Here is an 18,909-nt window from a genome sequence, read left to right on the forward strand (position 1 = left end):
GTCTGTTTTTTATCGTAAATTGCTAGGATGCTTTCTGCAAACTTCAAAAAACTTGCATCTACTTCTTCTTTTGGTACTAATCCCTCTGTTCCTTTGGTAAGACATTCAGTCATTGCACTGTTAAATGAGTAGCAGAGCAAACTCTGTTAGTCTATCCTTTCTGCTCCCAGTATTCCCATACACTTGGTAGAAGGTATATAGTCTGCAGGAGTAATTTAAGAATTGATTAGTAGTGCTTGTTGAAAGTGCTGCTGCAGTGGAAGAATGCCCCTTGGTCTGACTCTGAGCATGTGTTCATCATGAATAGAGGCAGACCTGCATTTTCCCTCAGAGGGAACTTTACCCTAATGTGGGATAATTGATTTCGATCTTCAGAATTATGAATCAACATGCTATAGCATTCACTCTTTCTGTGGATGTTGGTCCTTGTTGTTGCTCAAGAGGAAAAATATGATGAGGAGATTGAGGAACCATGGGAAGAAATATGTTCTCCAAACTTTAATAGTGATATTAATGTGATTTGTGGAATTGAAGTAGCATATCATAAGCTTGAGAAATACTTTTTCAAAGCAGAAGATTATCTGCTGTTGCAGTTCTACTAAAATGTATGGGAAAGTAGAAATAAATTCTTCCTTGTTTGCCTTGCAGATAGAAATCGGCCATCCTACCTTGTAGTTTTGAGGATGTAGATTTTCTGTCACGAGAAGTTTTTAATTAATGTGGGGATGTAAGTTAGGGGGTTTACTTGCAGTAGTGCAGGCTTATGCTGCCAGTTAAAAAGGGGCTCCTACTCTGGATGGTGCTGCTAGGATTTCAACACCTGAATTTGAAACTAAATGACTAATACTGATGTTTTGTCACTTAAATTGTTGTCCCAGAGTGAGCTGCAATATTTCATTAGAATATGGAGGCCTGATGTGGCAAGGGTGTGTATCCACACATAGGACTGCTCTTGGGAAAAACCCATTAGGCTCTGTAGGGTTTCAGGACTTCTGCAGCACTGTTGCTGACTCTGAAGTGTCTTGCTCAACTTAAACAGGAGTCAAAAATGTTTGGGTGATGTGTGCCTACTGCACATCTTTCACTGACTAAGATGATGGTGATGAAGAGGCTAAAGGGTAGTGTGAAGGAAAACAGTAAGGGCAGCCTAAAACAATGACTCCAGCGTTCCTTAAAACACAGAGCGAGTTCTAACTGGAATTGAAGCACAGGCTGAAAAACCAGTCGTGCTTCAACTTGTCTTGATGATGCCTACAAAAATCTGATGGTGGTTAGGAGCTCTGTCCTGGGACCGATGTCTTGCCCTGCATGGTGGCTAAAATGTTCTCATTAATTCCCTGCACGTGTTGCTAGTTATCTTAGGCTGTGAGCTCTGGGGGCAGGTTCTCTCTTTTGGTTTGTATGAATATTATCTAGCAGAGCAAGACCCTGTCCAAGAATGAGCACTTCAGTCTTTGCTAGGAAACCAAACACCTAATTGCAACCCTTTCTTTATTTGTTTTGAGATTACATGATACAACCACAGCTTTTTCCTTATATTCTGTATGGTATAATTCACCACTGATGTAAAACTATTGCTTTAGATTTTGTATACCTGAGTGTGTTTCATTTGTTCTCAGCATTTTTAGTCTGTCATGTTGCACAGAGCCTCACGCTTTTTGGAGAATACTTACATTGCTACTCTTGTCTGAAGCTTCTGGAATATATAGAAAGATGATAAAAAGGATTTTAAAACATTTCAAATCTGAGATTACTTGTCTCCAGTGAGGTGATAATTTAGAGTTTATGTAATAAAAAATTAAGTGTGTAATTCATACTAATATATAGCTCTTCAGAAAGAAGGAATTGGAGCAGGAAATAGGTGTAGGTGAAGTGTTACCAACTTTTTACTGTTCAGAATAACTTTTATTTTGTTTCACTAACTTATTTTAATAGCTGAGCATCTTTATTGAATAGGTTTATGGTTTGTTTTGTATTTGTGACTTTTCTCTCCTTGCTGTCTGTTAGGCACTTTCAAGAAATGGCCAAAGCAAAATCAATCCCAGACCTGGGAAGGTAAGATCAATTTTATGATCTTCACTGTTCCTCTCTATCTTGCTATGCTTTTAAATAAAGAATTGTATGTTTTTGGTTTTGTTTTGTTTTAAACACAGTTGGTGATATACTGTGAATCAGACTATCAAGAGAATGGTATTGAAGTTTTCCATGACGTTGTGGATTGCAGTTCTTGGGTTCTGTCACCGACAATTTTAGTTAAAGTCATCAGAGGATGGTAAGAGAAAAGTTTTGATTCTTTATCACTGATCTGTCCAGAAATCCTTTGGAACAGTACAAGTAGTAATTCATAATAGGGCTACTTTGGAGGTGGCAATGTAATGTAGACACCTTTGAAAAGGAAATGTGGTATTTATTGTACCTCTAGCAATAAGAATGATCTGTGCTAGCTGACTTTGCTGATAATTGGATCTAGTGTTACCATCTGGAGGAGTGCAACATTTTACCCTGGTGGGATGAAAAGACAGATTCTGTTCAGTTTCGCTGCCCTTTTGACTCCTCTCTCCTTTATGGGTTCCTGGGTAGTATTTGAATTGGTGTAAAAGGCTAGCAAAGGATTTTAAAAGTTTTGGTGTGGGTTTAGGCTGTGTTAACCTGGATGCAGAAGATGAATTCCTTGTCCAAAGGTATGAAACAATGCTGTAAAGGTAACAGACTATTTCTGTGGTGAGTCCAGAGGAAATTTTTGTAAAAGCCAGATTATATGAGAATAATTCAAAACAAGTTTATCTCCTACTTTCTTTGCAGCATTAAAGAACAGTCATTACTGGTGTGGATAGCATGGCAAGTTAAGTTGCGACAAGGCTATAATACAGTCAAACAGCAGGTTCTCAAAGGGAACGATCCAATATAAAGCTGGAGCAACAAGGGCCAGCTGCAGTAGGAGATACTAGGAAGCGTGCTGGTTTCTGAACGAAAGTCTTTTGGTCTGTATGAACCAGGACTCTCTTCTTGTCCAGCATGTTTTCAGTAGGAGCTACTAGGAGTTTCACTAAGAGCTATTTTTGTTTCTTTTTTCCTCCCCTGCAACTGAGAGCTCTAGGGGAGTGTTTTATAATTGCAGATGGATATAGTTTTTTATCTAGTTAGCTATTGAAACCTGCAGCTAAAAGTGAAGTTGTACTTGTCTTCTGAACAGTCTTATCCTTCTGCACATCAATACCAGCCTGTGCAGAACTCCAGGCTGCTGTTCACAGGATTCAAGCAAGTATCTTGTCTGTTTATACATTACACAGCAGTCTGCAGTGTCAACATTTTCTGACCTACATATTGGTTCTGATTAATATCTCATGCAAAAGTCTGGTATACATAGACAGCACTCCTGCCCCAGATCATCAGTTTAAAGAGGGTGGAGGAGGAGTTTTTGATGAAATTACAAAGTCAGCAGTAGGCATCTTTATTTTTATCATTGCTTTTAAAAATATCACAGAGACCAGAAGTGACTTGCATCAGCAGTGTTGGGTCATTTAGCTGTATTGGGGTGGCTTGGAGGGTCTAGAAATAATACTTCTTGTGGAAAAAAAGTTATTAAATGGGAGCATGATTTTGGAAATCACACTTGGTAAAATGACATATAAAAATGAGAATTTCTTATTTTAAGCTGGATACTCTATGAGAAGCCAAATTTTGAAGGCCCCTCTGTTCCTCTGGAAGAAGGAGAGCTGGAACTCTCAGATATCTGGGGTGCGGGTGCTTCTGAAGAGCAAAATGAATGCAAATCTGTGGTGATTGGTTCAATAAGACATGTTGTTAAGGCAAGTAATGTAATTAAAGAAAATCTTACGCAAGTCTTAATGCTTGGTGAAGTTTTAGACTGATATAAAAATTCAGTCTTCGAGGTTGAATTTATTGTGTAATCACAAAATAAATGTGGGTGGATGGGGGGGGTGGTTGTTGTTTTGTTTGGTTAATAATAGAAATTCTGGTAAAACTTACTAGAAGGATACATTGGGAAGAGAACAGTGTTCATCAGAATAGCCTCCAAAATGCTGCGGAAACTTAATATACAGTATATGCTTTTTAGCTTGGTAGGAAAAGCTTTCTAGAAAACTATCAGTAATTCCACAGGCTCCTAATTTCAGAAGCGTGTGTAAGGTATTTTTGCTCATGTTTTTTTAGTGTATTTTTCAAACTTACACCCAAGACAAAACACCCACAAAGCTTTTTTGATATTAAAAAAATACACATATATGCACAAACTAACCGGGGAGTTCCACACATGGTGGAGCAACCTTCCTACCTGCACTTTAAACCTACCAGTAAGTATGTTTGCAGGTCACCAAAGTAAGCATGAACTATAAAGGTATTTGACTAGGAAAGAGAAAAAAAAATAAAATAAAATAAAAACAAAACAGGAGGAATATGCGTTGCTTGTAACTACAATTCTTGTTTAAATTAATTATTTTCAAGAATGCCTTACTTGGTGTTACGTTAGCTTTCAATTTGCTAGAGGAGGTATTAAGTGGTGAAAGAAGGTGCATTCCTGCCTAGATGGCAGAAGGTAAACAAGGTACATGTTGGTTAAGAGGTTGACTGACTGCTGTCTTTGTCCAAACAGAGACAGGCAACTGGCCTAGTTTTACTTTTATGACAGGTGGCTGATAATAGCCGTAATTGACAAGAGGGGAAATGATTTAAAACAAACAGGAGTTACAAAACTGTTATCCACATTAATTACAGAACTCACAGCACAGATGAAGTGATTATTGCAATCTTCTTCATTTTGTCAGGATTACAGGGTCAGCCGAATTGATTTATACACAGAACCTGAAGGGCTGGGAATCGTGACTTCCTTTTTTGACGACACTGAAGAAACAGGGGTGTTTGGCACCACGCAGAAGACTTGTTCTATCAAAGTACACTGGGGCATGTAAGTGCATAGTTCTGTGTGAACGTGTACTGCTATGAAAGGAATTGGTTTTAAACCACAGGTTACACCTATCAGACGTTCAAGCAGGCTATATTTATTCCAGTCATATATTTTGGTAGTTTTTGTTGACAGTAACGTTAGTACATCACTGTAATGCTTCACTCTTGGAGAGGCTGACCTCTGAAAATGTTTTGTGTTAGAGACAGGTTTTTTTAATTTGCATGGAGTAAAAAAAAATGTAGTAAAGGAATGAGTTTTTCTCTGCTGCTCTTTCTCATTCAGGCAAACTTATAAGAAATGAGAGGGGGGAGATGAAATGGTATGATAAAACCATCTTTCCCACTTGCTTCCATTTCTAAACTTTAACTCATACTAAAAGAAATTTTTAAGCTGTTATAAGATGTAGTGTCAAGTGTGGACTTGAGAAAGCATCCTTTTATTTCATGGTGCATTTTAGTGTTTTTATAGTGATGATTAAGAATGCATGTTATATCACCTGAAAACATCTGGCTATGTAAATCAGGAGTGTAATGTGTGCCATGAACTATGCAGATTTATGTTAAAAGAGACCTCCAAGAAACAATCCAGCTACTGTAGAAATGGCAATTTTGATACCTTAATAAGTAAACCTGTAAATCAGTACTGAAAATATTCCTCAAAGTGGCATGGGCAAAACAATGCAGGAGAGGTAGATTGCTTTCAGAACAAGTGAGAGAGTGGAACCACTCTCAGTAATCTTAGGTCCTTCAGAGCATTTTACAGGGTGTACAGACATTGGGTACTACCTGTTGGCTGTGTCATGTTTGGGCTCTGGTAGCATTTGCCTTTCTCCAAATGTTTTATTTAACTACTGAAAACTACCCAGCTAAAGACGAATATTACATATTGATGCAGAGATGTATTCAAATACGCCTCATGATGGATGAGACATTTTAGTTATCAGATAAAATACATTTATCTAATTAAATTTTTACATCTTGATTTAAGAGGAAAAAAAAAAGAAGCACTCGGGTATGTAGGAAAATTTTAAGATGTTCATATAACTGGTTCTCTGGCAGAAGTTTGTGTTGAACTGCAAGCAAATTACATATCTGATTTTATTACTCTTGGCAGATATGTTATTTGGAGGTTGGTTATCAACTGATTCCATCTACCTCTCAGCTTTCCATCTCAGAGGGTGGTTGCACACTGGAACAGGCTCCCCAGGGAAGTGGTCACTGCACCGAGCCTGGCTGAATTTAAGAAGAGATTGGACTGTGCACTTAGTCACATGGTCTGAACTTTTGGGTAGACCTGTGCGGTGTCAAGAGTTGGACTTGATGATCCTTAAGGGTCCCTTCCAACTCAGGATATTCTATGATTCTATGATCTATCTCTCAACTTTATTTCTGGTTTTTATATCAGTGTGAGAGTGTTTTTTGCCCTATATCTGTGTAAACTAGTAAAGTCTTAATTTCTCTCTGTTGCATTTGGCTCTCTTGAGGGAAAGAGGACTAGTATTTCAATCAGGAAACGAAACAGTTGGAAAACAATCTCTTGGGTACTAGTCCAGTGTAGAAAGATGTCACTTCTTCTGCCAATTGCTTGCGTGAGAAATTCAGTAAATTGCTGCTGCTTTTCTGCATTTTGCAAGTTTTCTTTCCTTTAGTTTATAAGCATGACATAGTTCACTGTACTGGCAGTTGAGGCAGGCTTTGATTCTGAGTCACTTTGCCATGTGGGTGTGGTTGTATCTTAAGGTTTCCCAGTGTGCGTGCTTAATTATTGTTTATTAAAAGCTGCCAACAAAAATGAGGCAACGTACCATTATCTTCTGATTGTACTCTCTCTTTGGTCTCCCATGTGTTTAAATTCTTGCAGTGAAGCTGAGGGCTTACTGAGCAGGGGGTGACTATGAAGTACATAATGCATCTAATATTTGGCTATAGATACCAATAAAATTAAAGTTCTTTGTTTCTTTGGAACCATATGTCTGCAATGAAACTATGCTAACTCGTGCCAGTTAACATCAGCTCAGAACACGTCTTAAGTGATTACTGGTTAAAAAAGCTTTGAAAAACTTCTGTTGCTGTCCCGCTCAGTAATTTGGAAGTAGATTTCAAAGAAGTTTTTTGTTGTTGTTTTTTTTTTTTTTTTTTTTTAACATATGAATTAGCAACAAAAGATTAGAGTTCTGTATCGATCAGATTTTGCAATAAATCCAAGTCTAGGGTAGCAGAGATTTTCAGCTTCTAGAAAATTTATTCTGAGTATTTTAAAGCTATTCTAAAAATAATACACAGTAACCTTAAATCTTGAAACTTCAGTCTAAAACTGATGATGCCCCCAGATAAGACGGAGTCAAATTCCTCACTGCCTGTTCACTGTACTGATTTTTTTAGCCTGCTCAAACAAAACATGCATTGTCAGTGGTTCCTGCACAGACACAGAAGTTTGCCAGTACACCAGCTTATAGTTGGGAACTTCAGTGGTAAAGACAAAGAAACAAAGGTTTTTTAGGAGTACAGTGATATTTTTTCTAAAGTAAACACTTTGTCTTGTTCTTTACTGTTTAGAAATGTTTTTATTTTAATTCTTGCTTTCCACTCCTCCTCTACTGTAGATGGCTAATTTACGAAGAACCTGGTTTCCAGGGAGTCCCTTTAATGCTGGAGCCTGGTGAATATCCTAATCTAGCTTTCTGGGAGAAGAAAGAAGCCTATATTAGGTCCATGAGGCCCTTGAAAATGGTAAAATGTTGTTATTACTTGCAAGCTACATTGCCTTTTATATGTTAGAAATAGTATGTTAAGGTGACTAAATCTCTCAAGCCTCACAGAAATGTCTTTAAAATAAAATAAAATAAAAATTTAGCCGATAAAATTCTTGAACTTTTAACATCTGATTGCGTCTATTTCTGCTTTTAATCTTTTTGTTCTCTATTTGTGGCCTACAAAAAAGATTTCATCCTAATTCCAGCTTCTTATGAAGAGTTGATGACAACTTGGTATAGGTGACTACTTATTTTTCTCTCTTTTTTATTTTCTTTCCTTTCCAACAGGGTGGTCGCAAAGTTGAATGTGCTGGAGAGCCAAAGGTAAAAATCAGTATTTATTTGATTCTTGAAAGGTATATTATCAACATACACATGAACTACATGTGGGTGGATAAATCTATCTTGATTGTGTACTGACTACTGATGGCTTAGAGGCTGGTCATGCGGCATGCGACCACACCATGAAACTGTAATTTCTGTAAAATTTTTGCATCTATCACATGTACATGACAGTACTAACATCTATCTGGATAATGCTGACAAGTAGTGAACATTTAAGCCCCAATGTTGTGTGTCTAAGGGAAGATGTCTTAAAAAGAGACCCCATTACTTAGTTTCAGTATCTTCTTCCTCTAGGCACCCATACAAAAGAAACTGACTGTTGTCAGAATCTATCATGCTCTGCAGCTTTTCTTTTACTTCATTTTTGTGACAGGTAGTCATTTATGAGAAGCCTTTCTTTGAAGGAAGACATGTGGAAGTAGAATCAGAGATCTTTATGCTCAATGACAAGGAATCAGAAGAAAAGAGAAGTCTTCCATTTACATCAGTGGGATCCATGAAAGTACTGGGAGGAATGTAAGTGGGAAAACGCCAGCACTATTTCCCCTTCAGCTGAAGTGGTAACTCTGTAGATTGGAATTTGCAGTGGATAAATTCAGTACCTGTTTGCTTTTGTCTTCCTAGTTTTGTTGTTGTTGATTTGGTTTAGTTTGTGGGTTTTTTTGTTTGTCTGAGGTAAGTTTGCAAACATTCACAGCAATGACTGCATTCTTTGTCACCCTGATTTCACGGTTGTGAGAGAAGGGGTAGAAAGGCTGCCAAGCTGACAGAACAGCCTAAGTCAGCTAACTTCCCTCTCTCCTGTTGTAGTGCTGTTTCCATGATTAACTGTTTTAAACCTCAGGTGTGGATTAGTTACAGAATTTCATTTGGCTTTGGTTAGCGAAGGTTTCTCAAATTAACTTGAAGTTCTTTATCATAACAAGCCAGGAAAGGTGTGGTGTGTGGTGGTTTTTTTTTTTTTTTTTTTTTTTTGTGTGCCTTGTCTCTCCACCAAGAGTGGTCAACATAATGTCACTCTTCACTTTTTTGTTTTACCTCTGGGAAGTTTAGCAAGTATTTTTATTGGACTTTTTTCATGTTTGAAAGGATTATATAATTATATTAATGTCAATGAAAAAAATATTTAGGAGACTCCTATATGTGCAATGGAAGAGAGGAAAAGAAAAGAACAAATTTCACAATTCTTTTTGTTCCCTGAAAAGACATAGTGGCAATTCATTTTCACACACAGATTCTGTTGTTGTTATTTAGCTGGGTTGCTTACGAGAAGCCTGGGTTTGAAGGCCATCAATACTTGCTGGAAGAAGGAGCGTATCGGGACTGGACGGACTGGGGTGGCTATGATGAAGAGTTGCAGTCACTGCGACCTGTTGTTGGCGTAAGTTCCAAGAACGTGCAGTAGGAATCTCCTGAGTGCATTGAAACATCATGTTGCATTTTCCTTATGGTGCTTCTCTTTTTTTTTTTTTTTTTTTTTGAACAGGACTTCACAAGCTCCCATATGATAATGTACAGTGAAAAAGACTTTGGATCAAAGGGTTCCAACATTAATGTATTAGGAATTATTTCCAATTTGAAAGACACTGGATATGGGCTGAGAACACAATCCATAAATGTGCTAAGTGGCGTGTAAGTGATATTTTTAACTGTTGTTTAATTTTAAATATGCTTGTGTACTTTTTAGAATTTCTGTGTTTGAAGATGTTTTTCTGTACTCTGATATCTAATGCCTCTGTGGAAACTTCAGATTAAATTTCCTGCCCTTGACTACAGCATGTTGGCTACAACATGGAAATGTTGGCTTGCTGACTTGCAAAGTATGATAGTATATGAGATAAGATCTCATCAGAGAGGTAAAAATAGTTTGTTCTTGTGGCTGTGTTTTTAAAAGCATATCCATAACAGCAAAATTGTTATGGAACTAATTCTAGGCTTGGCGTGATTGACCTGAGGCAAATTCCTTGCTTTTTCTCAGGGTTGTGTGTAAAATGAAGTTATTTTCTGGAAAGTAACATTGTTTTTGCAGTGAATCCCATAGATTAATAGTGTTTTTGTTTTTTTTTTTTTTTACTACAACTATTTTTATTTATTTTATTTATTTTTTTACATTGAGGTTTCTAAATCTTCTGATTAAGACTACTCCTATTCCTGGTGCCTCTTGTGTTGTCACATGCAATTGATAAGTTTGTAAATCTTAATGTTTGATTTGTTGGGCACATCAATTGCAGGTTGAGTTCCACAGCCTTATAGACTGCATCAAAGTATTTTGGAAATATAAACAAATATTAGCAATCATGTCTCCAATACACAAACTCTAAGAGCACACAATATACAGTCTCTTTCCTTGTCTGGACTGCAGGTGACTTGCTGAAAGATCTGCCTTGCCCAGCCACACCCTAAATCTTTCCGTGTGTTATCTGTGTGATATCTCTGCAAATTTTGCCTGAGTAGAGACTGCAGAATCAAGCTCGGTGCATTCCAAAGGAATGCATTTGATTTGTGTACAATATGGTGTGACAGCAGTTTTTTCTGCACAGTGACCTTTGAAGCCACTGTGCCCTTTTGTCTTCTGTAATGTGCAAGGGAGATTCATGGGAAAGAGTCATCTCTGAAGGTTGGGAAACAAATTGTGGGTCACCTATCACACCCTCTGTGTAGTTGTTCTAGTAAATGTGACTGTTGCAGCTGAGATAGGAATCGTACTTTGTATGAGTATTCTAGTAATTAAGTGTGACTCCCATACTTTGATGGTAAAAGCGGCTAGAAGTTATTACAAACAAAATCTTTGTCCCACAGACTCTGCAATTGCTCCCGTAATCTCACCTTCTAGTCTCTTAAAGGTGTAATTTGTAGCATTAATTTTATTTTTTTATTTAGGTGTATTGTTTGTAACTGGTGACCACCACTCAGCTTTTACAGTCTTGTACGACCCTTTCGTTTGCGAAGAGGTTGCCAGCCTCTTAGAGTTTTGTGGTGGTGGTCTTAGTAAATGCTAGTGTGTCAGGTAGTTGAGTGAATCATGTTAAGTCATTCTTGGTAATAAAATATTTTATTTTAAGTGATAAGTAACTGTTCAGGTAGAAGAATTTTATATCTTCCCTTCCTATCAGTCATACAGTGGTGAATAATCCATTGAGCAATTCCCAGAGCTATTTAGACTAGAACATATATGATGTCACAGCGAACTGTTGCAGGTTCAATAAAAGCTTGTCCTAAGCAACCTTCCTGGTATCATATTAAAAATACTTCATTAAAAAAAAAAAGTTAAACTGCAAGAAGCACTGAACCTTCCTTAACATTTTTTTTTAACTACAGGTATCTGTAGTAAGCAGTTACAGCAGTAACAGATAACCTATGATCTGTATTTCCCACATAATTAATTTGATTGCTCTGTAATTTAAAGGGTATATCAAAGAAAAGAAAGGCTTACAGTGCAGAACACAGATATTACTGAACAAGTTCTGAGGTAAACTGCATCTCTAAACTGTATGCTGAAGACAGCCTAGCTCCGCATTTGGAGAATGAATATTTCATTTTGGGGTACAGGGAACTGGCTGCATTAAAATTTTTGGCTATAGATTCTGAGGGATGTTTCCAAGCAATATTTCAATGCCTTTGCTTAATCTATTGTAAAGACACATTGAAAAATATATCCAAAGATGGTGAGTGACTCCTTTTAAATTAAATTGACTCCTTTTAAATCAATAAATGATTTGCTTTTGAGCATTCTTCAGAAATTGGACAAGCACAAAATCCAGGGTATTTTATTCTTCTATCATTTGGGGTGGGAGAAAGGAATTCAAACTACTTGAAAATAGGAGAGGCCTTTCTTTCTTAAGTAGGATTTGATCTTTACTCCAAAGTTGGCAAACTGTTAGTGGTGGAAAATGAAAGTATTTAGTAGCAAGAGGTAACACCCTTTACAAGTTTAAGCAAGTACTAAAAGGAACTGTGTTGTACAATTTTGACTTTCCTCTTTGCTTAATAATTCTTCAAGCTTATATTTAATAGTGATCAAAATCGCAGGAATTGCGTGCTTCAAAATGTGCCTTTTCTTTATCTGTAAACATGGAAAGCTTTTGCCAAAAGTACTGAAAAAGCCCCTGTCTTTTAACTTGGTTGAAGAACTTCACAGATGTGTGTTCTTCCTAGGTGTTTGTTTTGCTGTGGTCCTGTAATTCTTACAGGTTTCCTTCCAATTTTCAAGTAATTAGTCCATAGTGCAGATATGGCTGCTTTTAGTGCATATATGTGTAGGGATATTGAGGAAACATTAAGTGATGAGTAGTTCATATGCAGGAGCCAGAATGTAATGTATTGAATCTAGACATACGCAGGGGGTAATGTAAGGGAAACTAAAGACGCTATGTACAAGAACAAACCTCCACTGAGAAGCTTGAAAAGGTTGAGAGCCCTTAGGTACTCTGCAGGAGGACATTTCAAACAAAGCTTCCTCTTCCCTCCACGTCTGAACTGAGCTGAGCTAACACTGAAGAGAACCTTTCAAGGAGTCACAAAATCCAAGTTCACAGGTCCGTGGGTACTAGAAATCACAAGCAAAAAGGGGTGCAGTAAATAACCTGTTTCCCCTCTTTCCTACGAAGAGAATTTTATTACCTCTTCCTCCCTGTTAGTCATGCTAAAAATCTGCAAGTGCCAGTTTTCTCCCTGGCCCCATGTGGTCTATGGTTACCTTATATAGGCTGATTTAAACCTGTTGTCTCCGTGTTGTATTTAAGGCTTAAATATTATGGATTCTATTTCAGACCTAAAGGAGTGCTTCTGTGTCTGAGACCTTAACTTTTTACAGCTTTGCCCTTTAGTTTAATGAAGATATTACCATTTCTTCTGTAGCTGAGAAAGAGATGTAGGCCCTTCCAGCAGGTCCTATTGTAAGGTGAGTCTGAACAACACAAAAAGTGGGATTAGTCCTCTCAGCTGATTGTAGGAAGAGCATATGTAATAAGAAATGGCCAATGTTTTAAAAGACAAAGGTAGGTAAGATGAATCCTGAGCTGACCATAGGAAAAGCCATCTTTTAGCAAGGTATCTGTCTCAGGATTCATTTCTTGGCTGTTCTTCCAGGGACTGTTTGGAGTTGCTCTTACTAGACATCCCATACTGAGGCTTTGGGGAAAGATACTCTGTCTGTACTATCACTTGCAGTATATAAAAGTCAGTTTTCTCTACCTGTCAGGTTCCAGTGGCACAGTTGGTGCAGACGCATGAGGCATTCAGCACGGTTCTGGCATTGACTTGGGCTGAGGCTGTTGCTAAGCCTGACTATGGCAATTTGTTGGGCTGGGGGTTACAGAATTACTGTGTTGAGAGAAGTTGCTCCCTGTGGGGTAGGGAGGTTGCTGCCACACTGCAGCGTAAAACTGGAGCTCTTGTGGTGCTTGGCAGCCGGGGTGCGACTCTTTCCCTCAGATATGGAGGTTGCCTCCTGCTCTCCAGGCCTCCCGGTTAGTCAGAAGCTGGATTAAAGCAACGCTTCATCCTGGGGATAGTTTTGAGGTCTGACAGGTTCAGCTGCTGCTGAATTCGGCTTCCTGTCCCTGGCGTCATTACCAGCACTCTTGGCAGCTTGCATGGGCTTCTGAACAAAGTGGAGAAGCACAGGTATTTCACCAGTAAGCCCTGGCTCTAGCAATCCTCCAACATGGGCTGACTTGCATGGGAGAGCAGTGCTTATTAATTTAAATCCCATTGTTTTCAGCAGAAATGTGCTTAAAGTGAAATACATTCATTACTTCTATATTCAGGCTTCTTTTTAGGTAGGAGGAAAATAAATTACTGCTTTTGAGAGAGTCTTAGGGGAGGGATCTGGCATGTTTTATCATTCACTTAAAATCAGGAACACTTATTTTCATAGACGTTAATCAAGTTAAACTGCCATGCCTTCTAGTTATACCTTGGTGTCTGTGCACTGAAAAATCTAATAAGCATCTGCTCAAGAAATTGATTAAGGAAACCTCACGGTTTTTGGTATGTGTGGCATACAGGTCTAAACACACCTGAGACATCTGAACTTTCTGCTTAATTTATTGTACATACCAACGTCTCTTTAATGAATTACTGTGAGGTGATTTTGAAATGTGCCTTGAAATGTGCCTTAAGTAATTAGTGCATCACAATTTGGAATAATTGATTATATCTGAGGCAAACCAAGAGATGTGAGTAGTGATAAATGTGAATCACTATATGAGTACTTGCCATGGATGTATATGAAGTTGATACTTGCAGTATGTACATGTGAGACAGCTTTTATTTCAGTTTGAAGTTATCCCATTTTTTGTATCTGCAGAGACTCCAGCGTTTGTTCTTGGGCTAAAACTGCAGCTTAATACAATCTAGTTGCTCAGCAAATGTAAATCTTTTTGTGGTGAATTTAGATGGTGAGAGGTAGCCTACACTGCACATTCTAAATTCAGTAGTTTCACTGCTTTATGATATCAATTTTTTGTTAGTTTTGACATTCTGTATGAAGACCCCACTGAAAGTGGGTTTTGGCATAACCTATAGGATAACTCCTTATGTAACTCGTTGGCTAAATTATTCTATTCATAGTCAACCAGCTATTATCTCATAGAACCAGGAAGATGTCCTGATCCCTGCGTGAATATAATGAATGAAGCTTGGCTGTTACTGTGGCCAGTTCTGATGTCTGTACACTCCTCAAAAAAAAAAAAAAAAAGTTTCCAAAAGAGCCAGAATGTAATTATTGGAAAGTTTTGGAAGTCTAGAAGTGGAAGGCAACAATTTCTGTAGGTTATGGCAAAAACAAAGGTAGTACTGATGCAGGAATACTTTATCTGGACTTACAGTATGGACTCTGGGTTAGAAGCATGCTTTAACAGAAGGTTTCTTGAATGTAGTAGACTATGCGTAGCAAGGCTAGCTGATAGTGGGTCCTTCAGAGTAGTAATAAAACATTGCAGGGGCAACTGAATGTTGGAGAGACTTACGTGATTTGGTTGATTTTTCCAGTAGCTAGAGTGTTTATCTCATCTTTCAGGAAAGCATATGCTGGCTGAGACAAAGTTATGGGTTTGCAGAAATCTGAGTTTGTGGCTTGTGGTAGGCATGAGGTCTACGTAGTCGTAATAATTGCTTTGAATTTATATACATTAATCTGGTTAAATTTTTGATTGCTTTAATGTTTAACTGCCAAGGATGTTCTTCCAGCTGATGTCTGTGATCCCAAGCAGGGAACAGTGTACCCTCATTAGCATATATACCTATTGCTGCAGCTTAACTTTCTGTTAAGTTCTCTGTGTGTTTGCTTAAAAAAAACTGAAGTTTATGAATACTATTTTTTTAATGTTGCCTGTATGTATCTGTATTGTACAGATGACTTTTAGTTTATCCAAAACAGTTACATTCTGATATGTATCTGCTTTTCTAGAGAAGAACTTAATCTAGATAAAATAATAGAACTGTATCTCAGAATATTCTTCCTGGAGTATGTTCTAAAGGTGTCTCGCTGATGATGCATTTGATCTGGTGGTCTGCTTTAGTTGATTCATGTTGACATGGTGGGGCTAATGGAAGTGAAATTTGCTGGAGTTCTGGAGTATCAGATGAATGTTTTTGTTTATTTAGGGTTTTAATAGCATTGGTTTGTCATTTTGGGGAGAAATTTTTTATTTGTTCTTACATTAAGATAATATATACTTTTTTTTTGTGTGTGTGAAAAAGTAGTATAATTTTTACTCATTGCTTTCTTCTCTTGCTCTTAGGTGGGTGGCATATGAGAATCCTGACTTTACAGGGGAGCAGTACATACTGGATAAAGGGCTCTATCCCAGCATTGAGGCATGGGGGGGGAAGAATTGCAAAATATCTTCAGTTCAACCCATTGTTATGGTAAGGAGTTCATTTTATTCTTGTTTTGCAAGTTTCTCTGAAGTATTTCTAGGTAGTCTTTTCCATCAAATCCAGTTTATGTATATTCTTTCAACAATAATTAGCAATAAGCTTTTGTGTATTTGTTAATTTAGTGCTTCTTAATTGTTCTTCTTATTATTTTTTTTCTCTTTTGTTCTCCAAACCTTTGTAGGATATTGTTGGAAGTGAAAGGGGCAAAGTCAAGGTAAGATACTTCTGTAAGTGCATGTATTGTACTGTGTAATAGTGACTGTGTAACACACAAATGGCCTCAGGCTTTTTCTATACTGTATCACGCATGTTTTTGCATGGATAGTTGACTAGTCAGACAAAGACTGAGAACTTTGTGAAGTGAAGAAGGAAGACTGCTTTCTGAGCCTCGTAACTAAGGCATGTTGAACTCCAGGAAAGCTGGGATTTAATACCCAGCTGTCCCCCCAAATTTTTGGGGGGCCCAGGCAATATTTTGGGTCCGCATGTGAGCGATTTGGGGGTATCAGCAGTTGTTCTGAGGAGCTGGGGTCTGCAGCCACCTATGCAGAGCTTCAGTGTCCAGTGAAGGTATCCGGAGCCTGTTAGAAAGATAAAGGCTCTGCAAGTTAGACGTTGTTGTACACTTACAGTTGACAAGTGTTGTAAACTTACAGTTGACACTTAATTTGTTTAGAAATTAGTTCTTTGGTTAACAGTTCTGCTAATGGTGGTTATACTTGAAGTGAATCTCATTCAGTCACAAGTACTGCTTTCCTAGTGTGCTTAAAAGTTGAGGTTGTATTTGTCCATAATGAAGTGTAGGAAGTGACAGAGAACTTGTATTTTCAGTGAGTTAATGTATTTGTATGTTGGACTTTCTCCTGTGTACAAGAATAATACTTTTTTTTTTTGACAGTGAGAGTAATGGGGAGCTCTTCATTCTTTCATAATTCTGCTCCTTTTTGTCTTTTTCCCTTTACAAAGTTACTTTTATTTTTAGTCAAATTGTGAATAATGTCATGGAACTAAAAACCAAGGAGAAACGTCTTGGCTGTCTCAATTTGCATTCTTAATTAGTAGCATGCCTCACTGGAATGTCCTGTATAAGGATGTATAAACTAGGGGGGATGAAAATCTTAAGGCTGCTTATTTTCTGCTGTATACATAAAAAAAAAAAAAAAAAAAAAATTACATCTATATATTATGTTTCCTATTAAGACATTATCCTAAGGAAACTAAGAAGTAATGGCTTGTAGTCAACAGACTGTATCCTTCGTCAGCATGTTCCTCTTTGGAAAGTGCTGTGCATGCCTGCACTTGTATCTCTGTTAAGAGCGAATAAAGCTGGTAGGCATGTGATAATGTGAATGACTTCTGTGTGATCAGGGCTAATTATCCTCTAACCAAATTACCAGGTTTGCTGCTCAGAATTTTTTTTCTTCTTTTCAACAAGGACAAAAGACTCCAGGTGACTTATCCTTTCATACCCTCTCTTTCTCAGAGTGCAGAAAGAAAGAAAGAACTGACATGACTGTAACTGTAGTTATAACAGGCACATCAGTCCTGGGAATATATACCACACCTGTTGGCATGCTCCAGAGTACTTTGCCAAGATTATGCACCATTTATGTTCTGAGAAACAGACATCTTTCATTTAGTGAAAAGAGAATGCATTTGGAAGATTAAATGGCTTAAGAAACTAAAACAGAACAGTTTATCACCCTTTACTAATGATGTGCCTATTGTGACCATTCTGTGGGGATTTAAAAATAATCTCCAGTAGATAGTCAAAGCAGCTACCTCTGTTATTGTTCTTGGAATTATTTTACATCTTACTAAACGATTTAACATCCAGTGGTAGCTTTTGGTATTGCAAACCTTGTTCAAGATACCAAGGTAACAACACAGGAGGTGTAACAAAAAATATATGTCGCTGAGGGAATCTGGGTTTTAAGTATATTGTAACCTAGTCATTGAAATAATGGTAGAGACATGCTAATGAAGGTTAAAGAATAAAATGTTTTTAAATGTTTGTGGTTGTTTAAAGGTCCAGTTATTTTCAGAGCCTGAATTCAAGGGTAACTGCAAAATATTTGGAAAAAACACAAGATGTATTGATTCACTTGCAGTGAAGTCTTCAAAAGTTTTAGGTGGCAGGTAAGTTACATCAAATGAATATTGTGAAATCACTAAAATGGGAAAAGATTTTAAAAAGCAAACAGCTTTCTAACATCTGAAATGGTTTCATCTATGGGGAATTACAAAGAACAATGCTTTGCAGTATCAACCTTCAGCTTCTCAGGACAGAACATTGTAAATGATGTTTCTGTCAGTATTTCTTATCAAAGACCAAGAAATATAAGCATCATTTTATTTTTTACAGTTTTATTAAAAGACAATTTCTTCTCCTTCCTGCAGCTGCATAGTGTTTGACCAGGAGGAATTCTCTGGTAACCAGTATGTGTTAGAAGAAGGAATCTATCCTGATCTGATGGCGATGGGTTGTTCACCCCAAACAGTTCTAAAATCATTACAGATTATAAATACTGTAAGTAAAGCAGATAAGTACAATGTCTCTGATCTCCCCATTTTTTTTGGTGACAATAAAAATGATAGGGATGGGTGGACAACAGAGCAGTTTTTTTTTCCCTCTATGCTGTAGCAGTGAAATGTCCTATCTGCAGTCAGGTTTTGGATCTCTGTACTGTTTTTGCAAAGAAGAGTACCTCATGGAAGCAGCTGCCTGGCATTGCTCTTCCTAACAACAGCTTATGAAGGGACTTCTGTAAAATGAATTAAGGATGTCTCAGACGTTTTATTTACCATTAGGAGAGATCACTTAGAATAGTTTGAGAAATATCAGTAGGACAGACTGAAGTAATATCTGTACTATGGTCCTTGCTTTTAAGTGCATGTTAAAAAGAGCAGGCTTCAACTCAAGAATTTTGCATGAAATGCAAGCAATTATAAAACACCATTGCTAGCATCAGGGTAATGCAATTTGTGTTCATCATGAAACAAT

General features: G+C 37.5%; 1 protein-coding gene across 1 annotated transcript in view; it reads left to right on the forward strand.

Annotated features, from left to right (window-relative positions):
- Window positions 1–18,909, forward strand: part of CRYBG1 (crystallin beta-gamma domain containing 1) — a gene marked incomplete at both ends in the record, with an annotated part of 60,928 nt that overhangs the window by 29,814 nt on the left and 12,205 nt on the right. Inside the window, 13 exons of the mRNA XM_084284862.1 lie at window positions 2,008–2,055; window positions 2,154–2,272; window positions 3,656–3,809; window positions 4,785–4,924; window positions 7,527–7,653; window positions 7,965–8,000; window positions 8,395–8,537; window positions 9,276–9,402; window positions 9,508–9,653; window positions 15,767–15,893; window positions 16,087–16,119; window positions 17,935–18,044; window positions 18,306–18,435. Coding sequence (XP_084140988.1) covers window positions 2,008–2,055; window positions 2,154–2,272; window positions 3,656–3,809; window positions 4,785–4,924; window positions 7,527–7,653; window positions 7,965–8,000; window positions 8,395–8,537; window positions 9,276–9,402; window positions 9,508–9,653; window positions 15,767–15,893; window positions 16,087–16,119; window positions 17,935–18,044; window positions 18,306–18,435 — 1,440 coding nt within the window. The remainder of the gene's footprint in view (window positions 1–2,007; window positions 2,056–2,153; window positions 2,273–3,655; window positions 3,810–4,784; window positions 4,925–7,526; window positions 7,654–7,964; window positions 8,001–8,394; window positions 8,538–9,275; window positions 9,403–9,507; window positions 9,654–15,766; window positions 15,894–16,086; window positions 16,120–17,934; window positions 18,045–18,305; window positions 18,436–18,909) is intronic.

Source organism: Netta rufina (assembly GCF_964035555.1).
Source record: "Netta rufina genome assembly, chromosome: 3".
Classification (NCBI taxonomy): domain Eukaryota; kingdom Metazoa; phylum Chordata; class Aves; order Anseriformes; family Anatidae; genus Netta; species Netta rufina.